This window comes from Hypanus sabinus, chromosome 10, assembly GCF_030144855.1.
Source record: "Hypanus sabinus isolate sHypSab1 chromosome 10, sHypSab1.hap1, whole genome shotgun sequence".
Lineage (NCBI taxonomy): Eukaryota > Metazoa > Chordata > Chondrichthyes > Myliobatiformes > Dasyatidae > Hypanus > Hypanus sabinus.
In genome coordinates, this window is record NC_082715.1 from 122529629 (window position 1) to 122553928 (window position 24300).

At 37.6% G+C, this 24300-nt stretch overlaps 1 protein-coding gene across 5 annotated transcripts in view; it reads left to right on the forward strand.

Moving 5' to 3' along the window:
- babam2 (BRISC and BRCA1 A complex member 2) overlaps nt 1–24300 on the forward strand; it is a 178571-nt gene that overhangs the window by 62463 nt on the left and 91808 nt on the right. For all 5 annotated transcript variants that reach the window (XM_059982816.1, XM_059982812.1, XM_059982815.1 and 2 more), the window contains exons 5-6: nt 4330–4524; nt 9095–9169. In XM_059982816.1, the coding sequence (XP_059838799.1) occupies nt 4330–4524; nt 9095–9169 (270 nt within the window). The remainder of the gene's footprint in view (nt 1–4329; nt 4525–9094; nt 9170–24300) is intronic.

The following is a 24300-nucleotide window of genomic DNA, read 5'->3' on the forward strand; positions in this document are numbered from 1 at the left end:
TCTTTTGATGTTTGTTAAAGTTTTAGATGCCATGCTGAATCTTCACAGACTTCTAAGGAAGTAGGGGCACTGTTGTGCTTTCTTTTAATTGCACTTCTGTGTTGAGCCCAGGGCAGCTCCTCTGAAATGTTAACACCAAGGAATTTAAAGTTGCTAATCCTCTCCACTTTTGATCCCCTGATGTAAACTGGCTCATGGATCTCTGGTTTCCCCTGCTCCTGAAGTCAAAACTCAGCTCGTTGAGTTTGCTGATATTGAGTAACAGGATGTTGTTGTGACACTCTTCAGCTAGATTGTTCAATCTCCCTCCTTTATGCTGATTTGTCACTGCCTTCGATTCGGCCAACAACTTCAAAACAGTTACTTTCTCCCAAGCAGTAAGTCTGATCAACACTCCAGCCTCAAGCCCACAACTCCATAACTCCACCACTAATTTATTATTTCCTGTCAATCACCATAAGTACAGCTGTTTTCTGTGCCTAACATTAGTTTATTGGCACACAATCAATCTGTGTAAGATATCTTAGTAGTATTTATTGTGTTTTTTATGATTGTATTATTTATTTTATTGTGCTTTGTTTTTTGTGCTACACCAGATACAGAGTAATAATTAGTCAGTACTTGTATACTGGAAGTTACATTAAATAATCTTGAACTTAAAAAGATATTTGAATGAGTGCTTGAACATCTACAGCCTGCAGACCTAAAGCTTGAAGGTGATATTAGGCTGGGTAGCTTTTCATTTGATTACTATGATTATGATGCATAAATTATGTGAATTTACATGATTTTATTCTATTGCTGAATTGTGTTTTATAATTTGTTAAATTTCTCTGAGGACATAATGAGTAGGACAGATAAAGAGGAACCAGTAGGTGTGATATTTTTGAATTTCCTGTATGCATTTGATAAGGTGTTAAATAAAAGGTAATAGCATTGGAGGTAATTTATTATCCTAGGTGACGTGTAGTGCTATAGTCAGACTGCTTCAGTGACCAGAGTTTGATTCTGGGTGAACTGACACATTCTCCCTGTGACCACATCCAAAGGTGAATTTCCTCCCACATCCAAAGATATCTGACAGCTTATTGATCAGTATAAATTAGCTTGTGGGTGAGTTTTGGAAGAATTGAGAAATAGTTAATGTTCGTGTTGCAGCTGTATAAAATATGGTAAGGCCACATTTGGCGTGTTGGCTAAAGTCCTGGTCCCCAGACTTTAGAAAGAATATAGAGGCTGTCAAAGAGAGTACAGAAGTCGTTCACTGGGATGTTGCCGAGATTGGATTGTATTAGCCACAAGGAGGGGTTGAACAAACTTACTTTCTATGGAAGCTGTGGGCAACCAAATAGAAGTTTTAAAAATTATTATAGATTTTGTATAGATATTGGAGGACATGGGGGAAAGCTTAAAGGAGATGTGCAGAGCAAAATGTTTACACTGAGTGATAGGTGCCTGGAATCAACTGCCACAAGGTGGTAGAAGCCGATATGTTAGCAACGTTGAGATATTTAGATAGACATCTGTACTGGAAGGGAATATAGGGATGTGGACTATGTGCAGGCAGATGAAATTAGTTTAAATTAGCATCATGGTTGGCACAGACACTGTGGCAGAAGGGCCTATCCGCATGCTAGTTTGTTTGATGTTCATGTGAGAGAAACAGGTTACAAGGAAGTAAGTGCAGAAATGGGATTGATGAGATTGTGACACTAGGGCAAATGGCCACCTCTTGTGTTGAAAGGAAATCTGAGAATCAGCATGAATAAAGGATTGGCCAGCTGCCAGAAACAGAGTTCAGATAAATACACCATTTTCAGTTTGGCAATTTGCAGCTAGCGGAATGCTATTGGGATTAATGCAGGTGCCACAACTATTTACATTTTTTATTAACCACAGATGAAGGAACCAAGTGTATCGTAGCCAGATTTGCTGAAGATACAAAGATGGCCAAGAAAATTGTGAATGCAAAGAGATATACATTAAAATTATTCTTCAAAAAATTGATGAGTGATGTGTGAAAATGTGTGCAAATCTAAAACTAAGGGGCACCATTTCAAATATGGGGTCACCCATTAAGATGCTAATAAGAAATTTATTTTTCTCAGAGGATTGTCCAGGCAGAATTGTTGAATGTAATCAAGCCTGCGATTTTAGCTTTCTTGAGAACTCGAGAGTTATACAGTCGGCCCTCCTTATCCGCGGGGGATTGGTTCCGGGAACCCCCACGGATGCTCACATCTTTGTGCGGTGGTCTTTAGGACCCAGCGGAACCCCAGACTTTATTTAACCTGTCTCAGCGCAGTGGACATTAGGACCTGGCACAGCTCTGAATCTGCAATGTTTCTATTCATGAAAATAAACACAATCACGATTGAAAATAAAGTGAAAGTAATAAAGCGATCGGAAAGAGGTGAAACCCCATCAGTCTTTGGAAAAGCATTGGTAGATTATAGTTGGTCAACGATCGGAACAATTTTAATGGAGCACGTGAAAGGCCCTGCCTCGATGAAAGCTTCAAGTATTACTAAACAACACAGTGGTTTAATTATTGAAATACGTTTCTTAAGTTTTATATGCATAGAAAGGTAAAATATATACTATATACTAAGAAAAATGTTTTACTAACTGACGCTAAATGATACCAGATGTACCTGTTCCGACTTCAAATCCGACTTAAAGACGGACTCAGGAATGGAACCCGTTCATAACCCGGGGACTGCCTCTACTTTTAAATAATCTCCAGATTACTTATAATACCTAATACAATGTAAATTCTATGTAAATAGTTGTTATACTGTATTGTTTAGAGAATAATGACAAGAAAAAATAGTCTGTACATGCTCAAACAACAAGTGCTGGAGAGAGAACTTCCGGGTTTTCCCGATCCACAGTTGGTTGAATCCTTGGATAAGAAGGGCCGACTATTAAAAAGGCAGAATGCAAAGTTGAAGGTAGCAGGTTTAAGGAACCATATTGCCTTTTCCTACTCCTATTGTTAATTGCTCCAGTTTTTAGGACTGACACATCATTCTTTGATGGAAATTTGCATTTGAAAGAAGGTGAAATTGCAAGTTAGACAGAGAAGGGATCTCAGTGGACATTCTGTAGACTGGAGTCACAGAGTAATACAGTATGGAAGCGGACCCTTTGGCTCATCTCGTCCTTGCTGACCATCAAGCCCGCCAAGCTAATCCCATTTGCCCACATTTTCCCCACATCCTTTTAAACCCCTTCTATCTACGTTCTTGCCCAAATGTCTTTTAAATGTTGTTATTGTACTTCCCTCAACTAACTTGTCTGGCAGCTCTTTCCAAATCCTCTAGATTGTGGTTTCCTCCTTTCCTGGAAAAAAGAATGTGTGTTCACCCGATCTATGCCCTCAATGATTTTATACATCTTTACAATATACTCTTGGTCTCTTACATCCAAGGAATAAATTCCTAACCTGCCCTATAGCTCAGATTAGTAACTCTTAAGGTAAATGTTTGTTGCAATAACTGATGCTAAAATCACAAAACAAATCACAAAAGGGCTATAAGGGCCTGCTACATGCTTTATCACTAAATAAAATAAATAAATCATACAATGATTTGTTTCCATGCAAATATCCACAGTTCCTTTAGAACCAATTAAGCAATTAATGTTCTGTTTTTTGTTTATTCAAATGATTGCTCAGTTAGTTTTATTGAGTTGATCATGAGAGGTTTTAATTATGAGCAGAAACCCTGTTAATTTACTAATTATGAATGTGCATTAAATTTGCTGTAAACATGCTTGAAAACTGACCAGTAGAAAAAGCTGGATATTCCACATTTTGTCTGTTTAGAAGAATGTAGTGAAGCACATTTTGTGGTAACTTTCACAAGGAAATTGGATATTAAGTTGGTAAGAAAACCAAGGGAGGGATTTGTCGGGGAATGAGAGACTGGGTGGCTGTTTCAAAGGATAGTGGCTGAATAGTTCCCTCCTATACTATATCATGATGCATTAAAGACATGCAGCTAATCTTGGATACAGGGTTTTCTGACTAGATGGTGACACCCAAAATGTGGGTTGGTATATCACAAAGAAGTCACTGATCTTTTTAATTCTTCTGTATTACACATTATAATCTGGAAACTGGATGAATATTTGACATTTGATGTCAGGTATATGAAAGGGATAGAACAACATAACTGCAGTGCCAGCAATGAAAATACTAAGTAAAATAAAAGAATCTGTAGATGAAAAGATTGGCTTTAAGTTAAGTGAATTTTTGTTAAGTTCTGGAGCACAAGAACACTAACCCAAATGTTTTTTTTTGTCTGTCTTTTCTACAATGTGCAGCATCTGAATGGCTGGAACTCCCAGAATCCAGACTGTCTTCTGCTTGTTATTAAAGAACTGGTACAGCAGTACCACAAATACCAGTGTGATCGACTCCATGAGAGCTCACGTCTTATGTTTGAATACACAGCACTGCAAGAGGGACCTGAATTCGGAGACAATATGGAAATCTATGCAGGGAGAAAGAATAATTGGGTAAATTTGTTTTGATAATAGTAATTGTAATAGAAATAATTCATTACATCTTTAATGGTAGCTTCAGAAGAAGAGGAGACTTGCATGAATATTCCTGAGCATCTCCATGCCAATGCCTTTCCAATAATTTGTATAGTCCACACTCAAGGTTATACAGGTGGCCCCCGTTTTTCGAACGTTCACTTTATGACAGCTCGCTGTTGCGAAAGACCTACATTAGTACCTCTTTTCACTAACCAAAGAGGATTTTCGCTTTTACAAAAAAAGACGCCTGCTTTATACATATGTTTACCCCAAGAAAGACTACCATGACCGTGAAACTTTATGCAGGCAATTGTGTGCGCATGCGCGTATGTGCCGATTTTTTTCTCCAAATTGATTTTGGCTCGCTGTCTTCCTGATTTTGATAAGTGAAACTACACCGTACATAAAATATTTCTACTTTATATAGCTGAGTCTTTATCATATCATTCCTGCTTTTACTATATGTTTGAGTTATTTTAGGTTTTATGTGCTATTTGGTATGATTTGGTAGGTTATTTTTTGGGTCTGGGAATGCTCAAAAGTTTTTCCCATATAAATTAATGGTAATTGCTTCTTCGCTTTATGACATTTCGGCTTACGAATGGTTTCATAGGAACGCTGTATCTTCGGATAGCAGGGGAAACCTGTACTTAATATTGCTGGAGTATAACATCATGCAACATACTCCATTTATTTTAACTTCTTCAGGTACCTGCTTGCTCAATATAAAGTAAAATGCAAGCTACATATAATGTGATTAAACTAGAATCATCTGGGACCTTAATAAATAACAGAGCCAAAGTTAATTTCTCCCTAACCGATGAGATTTAAAGATTCAAATAGAAATAAAAGTCTCAGAGGAAGTGGAATTAAGTGAGAGCTGCTGTAAAGTGTGGTAAGAAAAATGGGGCAAGAGAAAGAAAGAGAAGTTGCCTGACCTGCGAAGTTCCTCCAGCATTTTCTGTGTTAATAACATTACCAACATCTGTTTCTGAGCATTTCTTAATTTAAGGATGAGAATACTTAAAATTGACAATTTATATTCTGTTATAATAATAGTATATTCTGTTTAATAACACCATTAAAAAGATGCTTGGATAGGTACATGGATAGGAAGGGTTTAGAGGAATATGGGCCAAATGCAAGCAAATGGTTAGCATAGATGAGTGAAGCCAAAGGGACAGTTTCCATGCTGTATTAGTCTATTACTACTCAATGATTCTAATTGATTTTTCAGGAGAAAGACTGAATACTAATTGTTCTCATTCTGAACTGGAGAAGCTAGCATAGCCTTACAACTGTCACGTTTTTGAACAAGTTCTTGCTCTCCAATTACCAAACTTGATTTTTTTTTACTATGTTCAGTTGGCAGTTAGTGTGTAAATCCAGCAAGTTATTTTAAAAAAAGCAAGGGAGGGCAATCAAAGAGTGGAATGACATAAATCATTTGGCAAGTTCTAGCACTTCGATATTTATAAGTTTTTCTTAATCATGTAAATTTGCTGAACAAATTGCACATTGACAATGGAATTCATTTGTACCAAAAAGTACAGGGTATAAGACACCCTGTACTCTCTATTTGAACATTGTTTGACATGACCTTTCTTCCAGCGTAATAAGGCAGCTTAAAAGTCCCAATCTTGTTTCACCTTTGTGCATTTACTATACCAGCCATGCCATGTTTATGTTAGATTTTACATTTTTAAGAGTATAGGCAAAAAACACTAGTAATCTTCAATAGGCTAGGTTAATGTCTAGTAAGGAACAGTGTTTACATTTCTAATTATCTGTTCATTGTAACTGTAAAATGTTACAGATGTAACAGATTTTAAACAAGTATAGGACCACAAAATAAACGAAACAAGAGGTTTGCTCTGAGATGAATGGAAGATGGCGATAAAATGATATATCAGATAATAGTGTGTGGCTAAAGAAAGATGATGGTTGGACAGTTTTTTCTTAAAATAGGTAGTTTAATCCTCTGAGCATATTCCAAACTGAGTGAGACTGACTCAATCTCTAATTTTTAAAGCAGAATGTCCAAATCAATATACATTTAATATTGCATATTAAAGATATGTTCTAAAAGTTGATTTCCACTCTTTCCACATCTTTAAAGGTGATCAAAAGTGCTTCACAACAAATTTCTTGTTTAATTATCCTGAGCAACTTTGTGCAGAACTGAGCATTGCCTTTATTGAAGTAAGTCTGTTCCTTTTGCTTAGATGAACCTTAGATGAAAACCTTAGATGAAATATGAAACTAATTACAATGATGAAAGGTTGTTTTTATATGCATCTTTCAGCCCTAGCTGTCTACATTGTTAGAAATCAATTATTTCATAGATCTTCCTCACCTCAATTAACCTACTCCAAAATATCTTTTATATAGGTGATTAAAAGTATAAAGTGGTGAGCGCCAAAATAATGTCACCTTGGTACAAGATTACCTTCTAATTTTGCATGTAGTAATGGTTTATACTTCATGCTAAGAGTAAGGTTTTGGGATATCGTGAGGAAACTTGGAATAGGGAAGTCCCATCCACAAAGTAGATATTCAACTGTAGTCCCATTAGTGTTGTTTGCTGGCATTGTGGGATCAATTTCTTTGTATTTCCCAAAACTGATTTCTGTGAAGTTTGTGGACTATGAGACAACAACAAACAAAGTGAATATATACGATTTTGTGTGTTACCTGATCTTAAAAAATATGTTAGAACATACATCTGTTGAAAGTAAGTACAAACTTGTAACAATGAAGGGTAACCAACCTGAAATGTTAACTCTGTTTCTGCCTCTACAGATATTCTATGGACTGAAAGCTATTGAATCACTTTCTGTTTTTGTTAAACTTGTAATTATTTTATAATGAGAAAGACATTCCCAAGACAGACCATAATTTTTTAAATCATGCCCAATAAAAATTACAAACGAGAAAATCTGCAGATGCTGGAAATCTGAGCAACACACACAAAATGCTGGAGGAACTCAGCAGACAAGGCAGCATCTATGGAAAAAAGTACAATCAATGTTTCAGACCGAGACCCTTCGGCAGCACTGGAGAATAGAGATGAGTAGATTAGCCCACTGCCATGGTACGGATGGATATAGCCTGTCTGATATTAAACTACACAGAAATTTCAGTATTACAAAACAATGATCAGTTTCTGCCTAGAGCTACAGCTGCTCAAAGTTGAATCTCATCAGCATTACATTGTAATGATAGACATTTTTGTTGAGAGTGATTCCATAGAGTATTGAACCAAATTAATTAATTATGTGAACTCTCTTGAAGAAAACTTTAATCTCAACAAGGGAGAGGGTAACAATGGTTAATTTTAGGGAATAAATATCAGTAAGTGAATTAAGGTATCTATAGATCAGGTTTTTGGAGGTATTAACCATATTTGAATTAAAATTGGCTGCAATTAGGAAAAAGGTAAAAATAGACGAGGAGTGAAACTTCTAAATTAAAGTGCTAATTTTTCTACCTTGATAGATGATTTAGAAAAAATCTATTGGAAACAGCTGCCTCTGAGGAGATCGGTCACCATAGCAAGAGGCATTCATATAAATATATAGAAAAAGAGTAAACCAAATTAGTAGATGTTGGTTACAATGGGGAAAGGTTAAATTGCACTTCTAGATCCCTGCATATCAAGGAGAAAAAAAGCATGGGTTAAGCAAAAATGGAAAGTTTGTGACAGTTACTAAGAACTCCAGAAAGCCTAATTAATATTAGAATATAGTATCAGAAAGTTTACCTGCTTATGTAGAAGTTCGTCCCTCAAATACAGACCTTCTAAGTCTTTAACCTGAAGCACTAACTCTGTCTCTTTCTATGGATGCTGCCTGACCTGTCAAGTTTTTCTAGCTCTTTCTGGATTTTGTTGCAGATTTCCAACATCTCTAGGGTTTTATTTTCAATTCTGTTTTAGAATATTCACTCCATTCTAGTACAATTTGAATCACTAAATACAGCTGAGATGTGCAAGTTTTCCTAGTTAATTCATGTGAATGTGTTGAAATGACTAGTGGTTTTGTTTTATGCCTTGTAACCACGGTTTGAATGCTATATATGCACCCCATTCTTTTATATTGTGAAACATAAGAAGTGCAGTTGGTTAATTAGTGAAAACTGGAGAATAAGAAAAAAAACTGTTGCAGATGTCTGTGCAGGTATTGAGTACTTCCCATTCAGTTCTACTGTAACACCTTTAGTGTATAACTATCTTTGCTAGTATTGAATATGCAAAAAAAGTTGAAAACTTGAAATAATGTTCCCAAATGATTTTGTTCTGGAAATATAATAGATTTCCTAACATACTAATAAGATCAGTGAAAAGATGTGAAATACTTCTCATCCATTCAAATTTTCCCTATGTCAGGAATAGAAGTTGTTTCCAATTTTACATGAAATGCTATCCATTGAATGTGTAGAACACTAACATATATTCCGTAAGATTTCACAGTTCATTTATAGTGTATAGATAGAGATTCAGTTCTATGTATAATAATAATAGTAATTGTTTGTGTCAATTTTACAGACAGGTGAATTCTCTGCCCGCTTCCTTTTGAAACTGCCAGTGGATTTCAGCAATATCCCAACGTACCTTCTCAAGGTAAAAGTCTCCTCCATTCTCAGAGCAATGAATGACTTTGTTTATAATTGCTACGAGGGCCATCTTCAGCTAAGTTTCCATAGCTATGGTTTAATTTTTGATCAATCTCAGATATTATTTGGTTGTTAGATTAAGTTTATTTCTTGCAAGATAATTAATTTTGGATAGATATCTTGTTGCAGATCTGGTACCAATTTACTCATTAAGTAGGTAGTTTAAAGAAATAACTAGAGTAACAGAGAACTAACATATTAATGGAAATATAATAAAAATGAGAAAGCAATAATGAAATTGGAGCCAGGTCTGTGTGGCATGTGCAGAATTTTTCAAATCAAAATTGCGAAGTTGGGAGCATTACACTGGGAGAACTTGAAACTGAGAAGTAGCTTTGTTAACAATACTGGAAGCTTAATGTGCTAATTTATTTATTGATGTTCCCACGTACTGAGGAAGAGGATAGTAGGAGAAGGGTGAAAAATGTGTTGGTGCACCAATTTCATTAACATTTTCTGGGACAACAGCAAAATATGGTAAGATTCCAGAGAGTAGTACTAAAGTGATATACAGGCTATATACAGTGCGTAGAGCTCTCCTACTATCTCTTGACTTTGCTGTTTTCCATTTCCTGTTCTTTAACTTTATCTACATACAGGAGCTTCTCAAGTTACTGATGACCTTACTTATGTACAAACCCCATTTCCAGAAAAGTTGGGATATTTTCCAAAATGAAATAAAAACAAAAATCTGTGATGTGTTAATTCACGTGAACCTTTATTTAACTGACAAAAGTACAAGGAAAAGATTTTCAATAGTTTTACTGACCAACTTAATTGTATTTTGTAAATATACACAAATTTAGAATTTGATGGCTGCAATACACTCAACAAAAGCTGGGACAGAGGCATGTTTACCATTGTGTTACATCACCTTTCCTTTTAATAACACTTTTTAATCGTTTTGGAACTGAGGATACTAATTGTAGTAGATTTGCAATTGGAAATTTTGTCCATTCTTGCTTGATATAAGACTTCGGCTGCTCAACAGTCCGTGGTCTCCGTTGTCTGATTCTCCTCTTCCTGATGCGCCATACATTTTCAATAGGAGATAGATCTGGACTGGCAGCAGGCCAGTCAAGCACACACACTCTGTGTCTACAAAGCCACGCTGTTGTAGCCCGTGCAGAGTGTGGTCTGGCATTGTCCTGCAGAAATAAGCATGGACGTCCCGGGAAGAGACATCGCTTTGATGGCAACATATATCTCTCTAAAATCCTAATATATGCCTCAGAGTCAACGGTGCCTTCACATACATGCAACCCACCCATGCCGTGGGCATTGATGCATCCCCATACCATCATAGATGCTGGCTTTTGCACCTTTTGCTGATAACAATCAGGATGGTCATTTTCATCTTTGGCACGGAGAACTCGACGCCCGTTTTTTCCGAAAACTAGCTGAAATGTGGACTCATCTGACCACAGCACACAGTTCCACAGTATTTCAGTCCATCTGAGATCATTTCGGGCCCAGAGAACTCACCGGCGTTTCTGCACAGAGTTGATGTATGGCTTCCTCCTTGCATATTACAGTTTCAAGTTGCATTTCTGGATGCAGCGACGGACTGTGTTAAGTGACAATGGTTTTCCGAAGTACTCCTGAGCCCAGGTGGCTATAATTGTCACAGTAGCATGACGGTTTCTTAGGCAGTGCCGCCTGAGGGCTCGAAGATCACGCGCATTCAACAGTGATTTCTGACCTTGCCCTTTACGCACTGAGATATCTCTGAATTCTCTGAATCTTTTCACAATATTATGTACTGTAGATGTTGAAAGACCTAAATTCTCTGCAATCTTGCGTTGGGAAATGTTCCTTTTGAACTGACTAACAATTCTCTCATGAATTTTGTCACAAAGGGGTGAGCCACGACCCATCCTTGCTTGCAAAGACTGAGCCTTTGATGGGTGCTACTTTTATACCCAGTCATGATACCTCACCTGTTACCAATTAGCCTGCTTAATGTGGAGTCTTCCAAACAGGTGTTACTTGAATATTCTGTGCACTTTTCAATCTTATTTTAACTTTTGTTGAGTGTGTTGCAGCCATGAAATTCTAAATTTGTGTATATTTACAAAATACAATGAAGTTGGTCAGTAAAACTATTGAAAATCTTTTCTTTGTACTTTTGTCAGTTAAAGGTTCATGTGAATTAACATATCACAGATTTTTGCTTTTATCACATTTTGGAAAATATCCCAACTTTTCTGGAAATGGGGTCTGTATATAAGTAAGGTCATCAGTAACTTGAGAAGCTCCTGTATGTAGATAAAGTTAAAGAACAGGAAGTGGAAAACAGCAAAGTCAAGAGATAGTAGGAGAGCTCTACGCACAATTTAGTAAGTTTATTTATTGAGGTAAAGCGCAGAATGGGCTCTTCTGACTCTTTGAGCCACGCGACCAAGAAATCTTCCAACTTAACCCTCGCCTAATCACAGGGCAATGCACAATGACCAATTAACCTACCAACCGATACATCTTTGAACCATGGGAAGAAATCGGAGCACTCAGAAGAAACCCATGCAGTCATGGAAAACAGGCCAACTCCTTACAAGTAGTGGCAGGAATTAAACTCTAGTTGCTGGTACTGTAAAGTGTTGTCCTAACCATTATGCTACTGTGCCACCCAATCTGAATTCAAATTGAATTTATATCTGAATTACATGGTGATTGTACCTACCATGAAATTAACATAAAACTAAGTTGGTCAGCATTTCTTAAAAATACAGTAAAGATGCCTGCTAGACTATTTAAGAAGCCCTGCTGGATTTAGTCACAAGACGTGCTATGAGGCTAACAGAGTGATGTGAATGTAGGGAAGGAATTGGAAAATATCAGCCACCACATTGTGTGATTTTAGAAGATGATTAAATGTAAAATTTTATAGATAGTAATCTTCAACTAAGGAGGAGTTCTGAAAACTAAGATGTAACTCAAATTAACTGGGAAAAAAAGTTGACAACAAATTAACAATGGGTGGTCTTTGAATAAGAAGCGGTAGGCAGTCCATATTAAATGAAAAGGGACTGATCAAAACAGAATTTGATTGGAATAAGTACCGTATAAATTAAGGATTTAAATTTGAAGGGAGGCATTTGATTATACAAATGGAAGGAAGTTTTATGGGGCAAAGTAAAGTAAAAGGCAATTGAAAGACCTTAAAGTCAAAATGGAGTTAAATAGTTTTTATAAGGATTGGGCAAAAATAAGGGAAGAATACGGTTATGCACAGAAAGCAATGCATAATTTAGCACTCTAAAAGTGTGATCACTGGCTTTTGGGTGGAATCAGATAGGAGACAGCAAAGTCTCTGTCCAGAATATCTTTCAGTCTTCCTTTGATGGGTAGACTATATGTGTTGAAACTAGGGTATAGCTTTAACTCATGTGGAGTGCAAGGATAAACCACTATACTGTAGTTTCGCAATGACTAATTGGAACATTATAATTTACTGAAGAAATTTGAAAATTGTGGACAATTGCAGTTCAAGAAGGTAGTTCATTGCTTCCTTCTACTGGGCTAACAATGTTCAGTAGCAAGTGCTCCTCAGTACTGTGTAATATTAGTATAATTTAACAGACATTTTAAGTGTGTGGATTTGATACTGTGAAGGGAAATATTATTTTCCACTTGTTGGGGAAATGATAAGGAATTATTCTTATTAGTGAAGGAGAAAAATGAGCTGAAGATATTTCTTGTAGGGTTGATCAGCAATTGAGAATGACTGTACATTTGAGCAGTTGAGTACAAGATTATAGACAGAGCAGGGAATGATTTTGCAATATTTAGGCAACGGTCAGGAGTTGCCATGGCGGCCCAGATCTCTTGCTCAGCTATAAACGTGCCTAGTCTAAAATCCAAGGATAAGTACCAGTTCTGAAGTTTATTTATGTACAGTGATGTGGAATATACATTATATATTTGGTTTCAAAACTTATGCTCTACAGCAAGAGTTGCAGAGGGGAGGTTCCTTCCAAAGCTAAGGTTGAGACTACTCATATATATCCATGGCTGCGACCCCAGCTTTTTGTTATTTTGTGGTGGGGGCAGCAAAGTGTACAAGTTACCACTATTTTAACACAGTAATAGTAGACTAGGTACTCCAGGTGTTAAACTGAAGACATTAATGTGTTGCCCCTATGTCAACAGTAATCTTATGCATATGGACCATTTTGCGCCCAATGTTTTATCTTATTTGTTCGTATTTCCTGTCAACATAGGAAGAGACAGTTTAGCCTATCTTGTCTATGCTGGCTTTCATAGTAATTCCATTTATCCTTTTTCCTTATCTATCTCCTTGCAACTAATTTCTCTCACTTGCCATCAGTTCTCCCCTGATTCTTCTGCCACCATGTCCACCAGATGTAATTTACAGTGGACACCTAATAGAGAAAACTGAAAGCACCTGGAGGAAACTTGCTCTCATGGAAACTTCATAACAGTAGAACTGCACTGGAAGTCATGAACAAACCCAATTTGCTGGAGCTATTGAGCCCCACTTTAAAGCCCATTTATTCTAATTATTCTGCTGCTAACGTGTTTATGTTCAGTACTAGGCACTTTGCACTATATCTTTTAAATTTCCTCTTCGGCTTTTAAAGCCGACATGAAGTTGTGTGCATGTGAAATGAGGTATCAAAACCACATGAAATGGATTAGAGTGCATGACATTTCTTCAAGTAGAGGTTTTCAACAAAGTCATATATCCTCATTGGGAAAAAATAAATGATGTTAGGACTTTGTACTTAACTGTTAGAATTAAAATCTTATAATGTTGGTTTCTTATTTAGTGACCAGAAAAGTCTCTAACTCAGGGAAACTGTTGGACAGAAATTATGCTGGACTCTTTATCTAGGTGTTTGTAATTTTAAAAAGATATGGAATTATGACTGAAGACATGGAAAAAAATTATTTGCTTGTTAAGCAAAAAAGAACTAAAAATTGAAATATGAAATAAGGATTGTTTTGTGTTTCAAGAAACAGTTAACGATTCATATTGATAACTTTTTTATTGATTAATTTTGAAGTGCTCTCCTAATAACTAATTTTCTCTCATTTCTCATAATAACCTTGATGTACTCTAATTTAATAGCCCTTCCATTCTTAATTGTTGCTCATTTTATTGTCTGATCTGAGTTGTGGAAGCCAAATGCAGATTGGGTAATGGCTTTTTAGAGAGTCTCTGTTCAGGTTATAACAGCAACCTTGTTCTCCCAGTCTCCTGTACTATAATTTTCCATCCCACTCCACCCTGTGCTCCTTGGTTTCAGCCTATTACATTGCTGCGAGTGTAAACCCACCTTTCTACCAGGTACATTACACCCCTCAGTTTAATTAATGAATTTATCAATTTCAGTAAAGCCACCATCCCGTCCCAAAGATATAGCTGTAAATCTTAATTTAAATTTTGTTTCTGTTCATTTCCTGTATCAGCTGTTGATTTGTAAGGTTATTGTTACCTTGACAACATTGTTCTACACTATAGCACATGTATTTCCCCTTCTCTCCATCTTTCTTTCTCTGCAGGATAAATCATGCAGGTTCTTTGACCCAATATGTCAATTCTAGTTCTCATCCTCCTAGTGATCTGCCTTATCTTTTAGGTGTTCATATATTTTCTATTTTGTATTGAATTTCTAGCACCTATAGCTTTTCTTATGTTCCAATACTTATTCTTGACTCTGAGGTTCATCATTTTCTTTTGTGGATTGTGCTGTCATGTATAGAATAATTTCCAGGCATGCTAGAAAAGAAACGAGTATTTATGTAGTAGCTTTATTCGGCCATTCATTGTATCTTTAAGATATCCCATAGCACTTTGTGTAGAATGAATCTGGCTACAGTCACGTCAATGCACTGATGTCTATTTTTCCCATCCTAGTTCTTTTGTACTATTCCAAATAGTATTATTTCAATACCTTTCATAAAATTCTTTAGTTTATCCATTTTTTCATGCAATTATTTGCAAAATTTTTCTTGTTTGCATTGAGGTTTATCTTTTATTTGCACTGATTGTTCATAAAAGTCAAAAGACCACAGTTAACCATAAGAAAGTCAAATTTCTTTCAATGATTGTTGGTAGAATCTCAGGTGGTGATGATATGCCAGCCTGTGGAATGGTGCTGCAGCAACAATCTGGCACTCAACGTCAGGGGTGGAGTTTGTTAGGTGTGTTCAGGAAGGTTTCTTGACACAATAAGCCTGCAAGAGGAGAAGCTGTACTTGATTTGGTATTGGGAAATAAACCTGGTCAGGTGTCAGATCTCTCAGTGGGAGAGCATTTTGGAGATAGTCATCATAATTCTATCTCCTTTACAGTAGCATTGGAGAGAGGTAGAAAAGCGTTTAATTGGAGTAAGTGGAATTATGTGGCTATCAGGCAGGAAATTGGAAGCTTAAATTGGAAACAGATGTTCTCAGGGAAAAGTACGGAAGACATGTGGCAAATGTTCAGGGGATATGTGTGTGGAGTTATGGTACCGTGGTGTACAAACGCTATAATAAACCTCATCAAGAAGAAAAGAAAAGCTTACAAAAGGTTCAGAGAGCTAGTTAATCTTCCAAAATCTAAAAGATTATAAGGCTAACAGGAAGGAGCTTAAGAAGGAAATTAGGAGAGCCAGAAGGGGCCATGAGAAGGCCTTGGAGGGCAGGATTAAGGAAAACCCCAAGGCATTCTGTGTGTGATGAGCAAGAGGATAAGACATGAAAGAATAGGACCTATCGAGTGTGACCTATCGAGTGGAACTGGAGGAAATTGCGGAGATACAGTACTTAATGAATACTTTACTTCAGTATTCACTATGGAGAAGGATCTTGGTGATTGTAGTGATGACTTGCAGCAGACTAAAAAGCTTGAGCATGTAGATATTAAGAAAGAGGATATGCTGGAGCTTTTAGAAAGCATCAAGTTGGTTAAGTCGCCGGGACTGGATGAGCTGTACCCCAGGCTACTGTGGGAGGTGAGCGAGGAGATTGCTGAGCCTCTGGCGATGATCTTTGCATCATCAATGGAGACAGGAGAGGTTCTGTCAGATTGGATGGTTGCGGATGTTGTTCCTTTTTTCAAGAAAGGGAGTAGAGATAGCCCAGGAAATTATAGACCAGTGAGTCTTACTTCTGTGGTTGGTAAGTTGATGGAGAAGATTCTGAGAGGCAGGATTTATGAACATTTGGAGAGGTATAATATGATTAGGAATAGTCAGCATGGCTTTGTCAAGGACAGGTCATGCCTTAAGGGCCTGACTGAATTTTTTGAGGATGTGACTAAACACATTGATGAAGGAAGAGCAGTAGATGTAATGTTAATGGATTTCAGCAAGGCATTTGATAAGGTACCCCATGCAAGGCTTATTGAGGAAGTAAGGAGGCATGAGATCCAAGGGGACATTGCTTTGTGGATCCAGAACTGGCTTGGCCACAGACGGCAAGAGTAGACGGGTCATATTCTGCATGGAGGTTGGTCACCAGTGGAGTGCCTCAGGGATCTGTTCTGGGACCCTTACTCGATGTGATTTTTATAGATGAGCTGGATGAGGAAGTGGAGGGATGCGTTAGTAAATTTGCTGATAACACGAAGGTTAGAGGTGTTGTGGATAGTGTGGAGGGCTGTCAGAGGTTACAGTGGGACATCGATAGGATGCAAAACTGGGCTGAGAAGTGGCAGATGGAGCTCAACCCAGATAAGTGTGAGGTGGTTCATTTTGGTAGGTCAAATATGATAGCAGAATATAGTAGTAATAGTAAGACTCTTGGCAGTGTGGAGGATCAGAGGGATCTTGGGGTCCGAGTCCATAGGACGCTCAAAGCATTCGCATAGGTTGATTCTGTGGTTAAGAAGGCATACGGTGTATTGGCCTTCATCAATCGTGGACTTGAATTTAGGAGCCGAGAGGTAATGTTGCAGCTGTAAAGGACCCTGGTCAGACGCCACATGGAGTACTGTGCTCAGTTCTGGTCGCCTCACTACAGGAAGGATGGGGAAGCCATAGAAAGGGTGCAGAGAAGACTTACAAAGGTGTTGCCTGGATTGGGGAGCAGGCCTAATGAGAATAGGTTGAGTGTATTCGGCCTTTTCTCCTTGGAGCGACAGAGGATGAGAGGTGACCTGATGAGAGGCATTGATCATGTGGATAGTCAGAGGCTTTTTCCCAGGGCTGAAATGGTTGCCACAAGAGGACTAAGGTGCTGGGGAGTAGGTACAGAGGAGATGTCAGGGGTAAATTTTTTGCTCAGAGAGTGGTGAGTGCGTGGAGTGGGCTGCCGGCGACGGTGGTGGAGGTGGATACAACAGGGTCTTTTAAAAGAATTTTGGATAGGTCATGGAGCTTAGAAAAATAGAGGGCTATGGGTAAGCCTAGTAATTTCTAAAGTAGAGACATGGTCGGCACAACTTTGTGGGCCGAAGGGCCTGTATTGTGCTGTCGGTTTTCTATGTCAGTAAGATGAAAGAGCTGATTGTGGATTTCAGAAGCAAAAGATGAAGGAACACATACCAATCCTCATAGAAGAATCAGAAGTGGAGAGAGTGTGCAGTTTCAAGTTCCTGGGTGTCATGATCTCTGAGGATCTAACCTGGTCCCAACATATTGATGCAGTCATAAAGAAGGCAAGGCAGTGGCTATAACTCATTAGGGGTCTGTAGAGATTTGGCATGTCAACAAATACTGTCTAGAACTCCTACAGATCTACCATGGAGAGCATTCTGACAGGCTGCATCACTGTCTGGTATGGGATGTGGGTACTGCACAGGACCGAAAGAAGCTGCAGAGAGTTATAAATTTAGTCAGCTCCATCTTGGGTACTAGTATTCAAAGTACCCAGGACATGTTCAAGGAGCGGTGTCCATTATTAAGGACCTCCACACCCAAGGCATGCCCTTTCCTCACTGTTACCATCAGGTAGGATGTACAGAAGCCTGAAGGCACACACTCAGCGATTCAGGAACAGCTCCTTCCCCTCTGCTATCTGATCCCTAAATGGATAATGAACCCTTCAACACTACCATACTTTTTTTAATATAGGGTATTTCTGTTTTTGCACGATTTTTAATCAATATATTCAATATATGTATATGGTAATTTATTTATTTATTATTATTGTTTTATTTCAGTTTTTTTTTCTTCTATATTATGTATTGCATTGAACTGCTGCTGCTTTGAAAGTTAACAAATTTCACGTCACATGCCGGTGATAATAAACCTGATTCTGAGCTTTATGGTCCTCTCACACCTTCAGGATTTCATTCAGTTTTGATCTAGGCCCAGCAGTCTTTATTTATTCCATTTATGTCCCTTCCTCCATGGCCAGAGTGTGAATTTTAAATTTATTATCCATGTCTTTAGATAATGAAGTATGTTACAAGATCTGGGGAATATTCAGACTTGGGTAGATGACTTGCAAGTGACATTAGACATTCTCAGGGTTATATCCTGTGGTGGAGATTACTTTTAAGTGTGGTGTAGGATGGGACAGTTGCATTTGTTCCTGTTAGTAGGAGTTATTGTTGACCAGAAACTTAAATTGGATATGTCAGTAGTGATCTGGAAATTATAATTCACCTGAACCATTAAATGATAGTGAATAGTTGACCCACATCTTAGTTTTGAGCAGGTCTAATTGCCAGTGATATTTTGTGAAATGCAAGAAATATTTGCAGGCAGCATCAAAATTAGTGGTATAGTAGACAGTGAAGAGAATTATCAAGATTATTGTAGGATTCTGTTCATCTGGGAAAAAGGTAGATTGATGCAAAGTGTGGCTTTTTGGGAAATCAAACCAGAGCAGGACTTGCACAGAAAATAGCAATATTGGAAAGTGTTGTAGATCAGAGAGATCCAAGGGTACCAATACTTAGTTTCCTGAAAGTGACTGCACTGACGGACATGGAAAAGGTGTCTGGCACTCTTACCTTCGTGGTCAGGACATGAAGTACAAAGAGTTGGGATGTCATATTAGAATTGTCGTTGAAACCAGATTTGATGTAATGTCTGCAGTTCTGATCACCTAACTGTAAGGAGAGATTCAGTTGAAAGGAGAGAACAGATAGGCTGGAGCTCTGTATCCTGGAGCATATGAGGTTGAGAGGTACCCTTGCAGAAATATATCAAATCATGAGAGACAGACATAAGCTGCCTGGGAAGAGAAATCTAAATCTAAAGGCCTAGATTTAAGGTGAGAGAAGAAATATTTAAAAGGGACATGAGGGCAATTTTTCTACTGAGGATGGTGGGTATGTGGAATGAGCAACCAAAAGATGTGGTAGAGATGGGTACAATTACAACGTAAAAGACATTTGAATGGGTACATGGATAGAAAAGATTTAGATGGAAATGGACTAAACCCAGAGAAATGGAACTAGCTTAAGGAGGCAACTTGATCAACATGAATAAGTTGGGTTAAATAGCCTGTTTCTGTGTTGTATAGCCCTGTATAACTCTATAAGACCCAGAGCACACCTACTGTGTGATGGTTTTTTCAAAAATCACCTAAAATGCTGTAAGTGCTCAGCAGATTGGATAGCATCTTTTCAGAGGGAGAATGGGTTCATATTTGATGTCACTAATCTTTCAACAAAGTATTCTCCCCAAAAATGTTGCCTGACCCACTGAATGTTTCTAGTATCTGTAATAGTTTGTTTTGTAATTTTTGATAAACTTCTGTGAAGAGCACACAGTCATGCCATACTATAGGATAGACAGCATCTACAAGTGCAAGTCAGAAGATAGGTATTATGCAGCAAGCAATAACCCTCGTGATTCCCTGTCAACCATTGGGAAAAATATAAGCTTTAAATCTTTCGGGAAGCTATCACCTTAAGGAAGATCCCCTTGAAGTTGCATATCCACTTTATGTGGGCAATAAATACCTATTTGTTCTTGATTGTCAGGCCAAAATCCTAGAACTCTCTAAAAAGTACTGTGACTAGCAAATTTCTACAGATGTACCATGGAGGGCATTTTAACTAGATGCATCACCATCTGACGTGGAGGGGCCTCTGCACAGGATCAGAAAAAAAGGCAGGGAGTTCCAGGATTTTGGCCTGACAATCAAGAATGAATAGGTTTACACCAGCCTTTTTTAAAAAAAAAATCCATTTACTATCAAAAGTTCTTTAATCCATTCCATATGTTGAGTTTATCATACAATATTTTTTAAAAGAATGATTAATTGTTTTTCGATATTTGATATGTACCTACATTAAATTACAGATATAGAGAATTCTTTTTTGTTAAGCTCAATTTTTTGCTCAAAACGTTTATCACTTATAACTAATTCTAGCATGTGTTCTTTCTTGGTACCAGTAAATGCCTATTGATTAGATAACAGGTTGTCTGTTTCTTCTGAAGAGCACCTAATTCATGACTCAGATAAATTTAGCAAAGATCTTAGAGAAGCTCCTTTTCTGAACGAATAAACTCAGTTCTCAATAGCTTCCATCATTTCCATATTGGTGGATAAAGATCAAACCAAAGCCTGCTAAATACTCATTGTTTCTTTCCTAGAAATTTCACCAGATTGAAGTAATAACACAATTAAATGATGGGAGCCATATTTAAGTCAAATAATTTAATCTTTTAGGTTCTTTTTGTAACCAGCAGAGTACCTTTTCCTCAATATATTATTGAGTCTATCACACACTTGCATGTGTGCAAATGACCAAAACCACTCCTTTTTAATATTTTTCCCAGTATGTTATACTGTTATTTGGCAAAACTAGATGAACATGATGACAAAATTGACAATTATAGTCATGGAGGTAATGCAGTAAAAATGATAGACTCAGTTGATATCTTGAATGAAATGGTTATCCTATGTGGAAAGACTGAGCAGACTCTTGCTGTATGGTATTTAGCAGAGTGACTGGCAACCTTATTGAAACAAGCATGATTCAGAAAGGGCTTGACATGGTCAATGCGGTAAAACATTTCCCCTACTGCAGGATTCTAGAACTAGGAGCTACACAGTCTTAGAGGGTTGATCTCCTCTTCTCATCTCACATGACAATAAAATGAAAAGTAGTTTCCCAAAGAGGTGGGAACTTTTGGGATTTTCTATCCCAGTGGGATGCACTATAAATGCTTAGTCATTAAATTGCTTCTATTCTGGGACAGTGATTTGGAACAAAGGGGAATTACGAGTTTTGGGAAATCAGGGGGAAAAAATGAACGGAGGCCAGAGATCTGACCAGGGGTGATCTTGTTGAATGGTGGACATGGCTTTATCTTGCCTGTATGTCCAATGTTTTAATAAACCTGATAAGCATTAAGAAAGCTTAGGTGGTTTAAAAAAAAACCTCATGTATGTTGCACATTAAGTAGTAGCATGTTATTGACAGTGCAATGTGACTATTCTCATTGTAGGCTTCTCTACTATGACTAACAAAAAACATTTGTTTTGCATACTGATCACTTGATTAAATTAAAAATAATGGCAGCTTTTTTAATGAAATACTACTGACTGTCATAAGTATTGGCTAAATAAGTTCAAATGATTCTGTTTGTATTTGCAATTGCAGACATAATACTGAATCAGACAGAGTGCCTCAAGAACTAATCATAGGGAATCATCAGATGTGTTCCTATTTATAGAGTACTTGTAGAAAATAGAATTCTCCAAGTAATTGCTTATGAACGTAGTACCAAAATAGTACTTGCAGTGATTCAAGGTTGCTGTTTAGGCTTTTGTATTGTTCTGAATTATGTGCCAACACATTATAATCTAGTAGTACTTACACTGTTAGAGTTTAGCAAGTGTCTAAAGAAACCTGTCCTTTCATAAAGATAAAGTTCCATAATTCAAGTGATTCACTTAATATTTCTTTTAAAATGCCCAAGAAGAATAGTTTGTCCAGACATGGGTTGCTGCTGAGATTGTTGTTGTAGACCTTAAAAACACAGACATTATCAGTGTTTTTGTCTAGGTATGAGATCAGGTATCAGTGTCGTCATGACCTCATTCATCCTTCAGGAAAAGTTCTAGGATTTCAAAGGTGTACATACTTAAACAAAAACATTGAAAAGCTTGCATTAAATCTAAAAGACAATACATTGAAGTATTTTCCAAAGTGATGTGCATTATGATGTAAACCATTATTGAAGCAGTTGATTTGTAACAGCTAATTTGGCTCAGTTCAATTTAGGAATCGGCATTTATGGTTCAGATTAGATCCTTCACACAGGAGGACCTGAGGCATTTATGGAAACAGCACACATACAAACAAAGCATGTAGGAAAAAGGCCAACTAACCATTTATTCCATTCAGCTTCAATGTAACAGTCTGAATGATCTTGCATAGTCCTATTTCCTCCTGCTATTCTCAGTCAACCTTTCAAAAATTTGAACAAATCCAAGCTTAAGTGAATTTATTCGTAACGTCTATCACCCTCAGAAAAAGGGAGAGTATCTAACATCCACTCTTCACCTATACATGCAAAAAGTTTATGTTGTACATTCATTTTCCATAACTAACAAAACACAACTTCAATGATGTTCCATAGCAACTAACATTGGCATCTGTTAGATTATCAAGCTTCATAATTCTTTGGTGTCCACATTTCCAATGATCTCACCTGGTCCCTGAACTCCTCCATCCCGATTAAAAAGGCGCAACAGCTCACTTCTGTCCCAGGATACTGACGGACTTTTACCGCTGTACTATTGAGAGCATACTTACCAACTGCATCTCAGTGTGGTATGGCAGTTGTCCTGTATCAGACCGCAAAGCACTCCAATGGGTAGTGAAAACTGCCCAGTGGATAATCGGCACCCACTTGCCCATCATTGAGAACATCTACCATAATTGCTGCCTGGGCAGGGCAAAAAACATTATCAAGGATGCATCTCACTCTAACCATGGACATTTTACTTTCCTCCCATCTGGTAGGCACTACAGGAGTCTCTGCTCCCGTACCAGCAGGGTCAGGAAGAGCTTCTTCCCTGAGGCTGTAACCCTGCTGAACTTCACATTACAGCGCTAAGCAGTATTGCACCCATATTGGACTGTCTCAGTATTTTTATATTTGTATGCTGTAGTACTTACTTTTTATTCACAGTTATTTTGTAAACAGTACTTTTTTTTGCACTTCTGGTTAGATGCTAATTGCATTTCATTGGCTTTGTATCTGTACTCAGCACAGTGACAGTAAAGTTAAATCTAATCTAATCTAATTGTACAACCATTGAAGCGAGAGACTGCAAAAATGCTCGAAAAACCTCTGCTGACAACCACTGGAGTTACTGCTCCCAAATATGCTCTACTCTTGTTTATGAACAAGGGCTCAAAGCATCAGATTCTACAGGAAGCATTACTGCATGACTATCATTGTTCAAGCTCTCAAGAACTCCAGAGAGTTGCCTTTTCTCAAACAAACAGTTGATTCCCAGTCTACAAGATCCACAGAGTGTCCATGTCTTATGGGCCGTCCTGAAGTATATCATAATTGGTACCTACAAGGGAACTCTTGATTCTGTACCAACAATAAACAAGATTAGTTTGATAAGAGTGACCAGCAGATTGAGGAGTTAATTAAACAAGAAAGTAAAGTCTTCCTGGATTGGAAGCTTTACCATAGTGATCGCCAACCAGTCGATCGGAATCGACCGGTCGACCTTTAAGACTTTCCCAGTAGATCCCGAAAAAAATGAATACACAAATACATTATGCCTGATAAACCTTTTGATGCAAAGGCAAATTTTACCCCTAGAGCACATATGTGAGTCATATGTAGTAACTTCTACTTTGAAAAAGGACCACTTAAAAACTTCATGTCTAAAGGAACAACTTTATCTGGAACGGCAAAACCAATATTTAACATACAGAGGTTTTCCTTGAACCACGCTGCATGGCGGAGGGCTATACACACATGCGCACTGGGCAGAAAAGACTGGAAGTAAAACCCCACAACCCCTGAAACAACTTCTCTTTACAAACAGCTGTCCATAGCGGGAGTATTGCTATATTACCATTGGCATTACTTATTTTTATAATGCTCATATTACAACACTTCTCCCCCTTTAAATTCCAATATTCCCCAAATGTAAAAGAATTGGGAAACAAAAAGCAGTGGTGTCATTAGC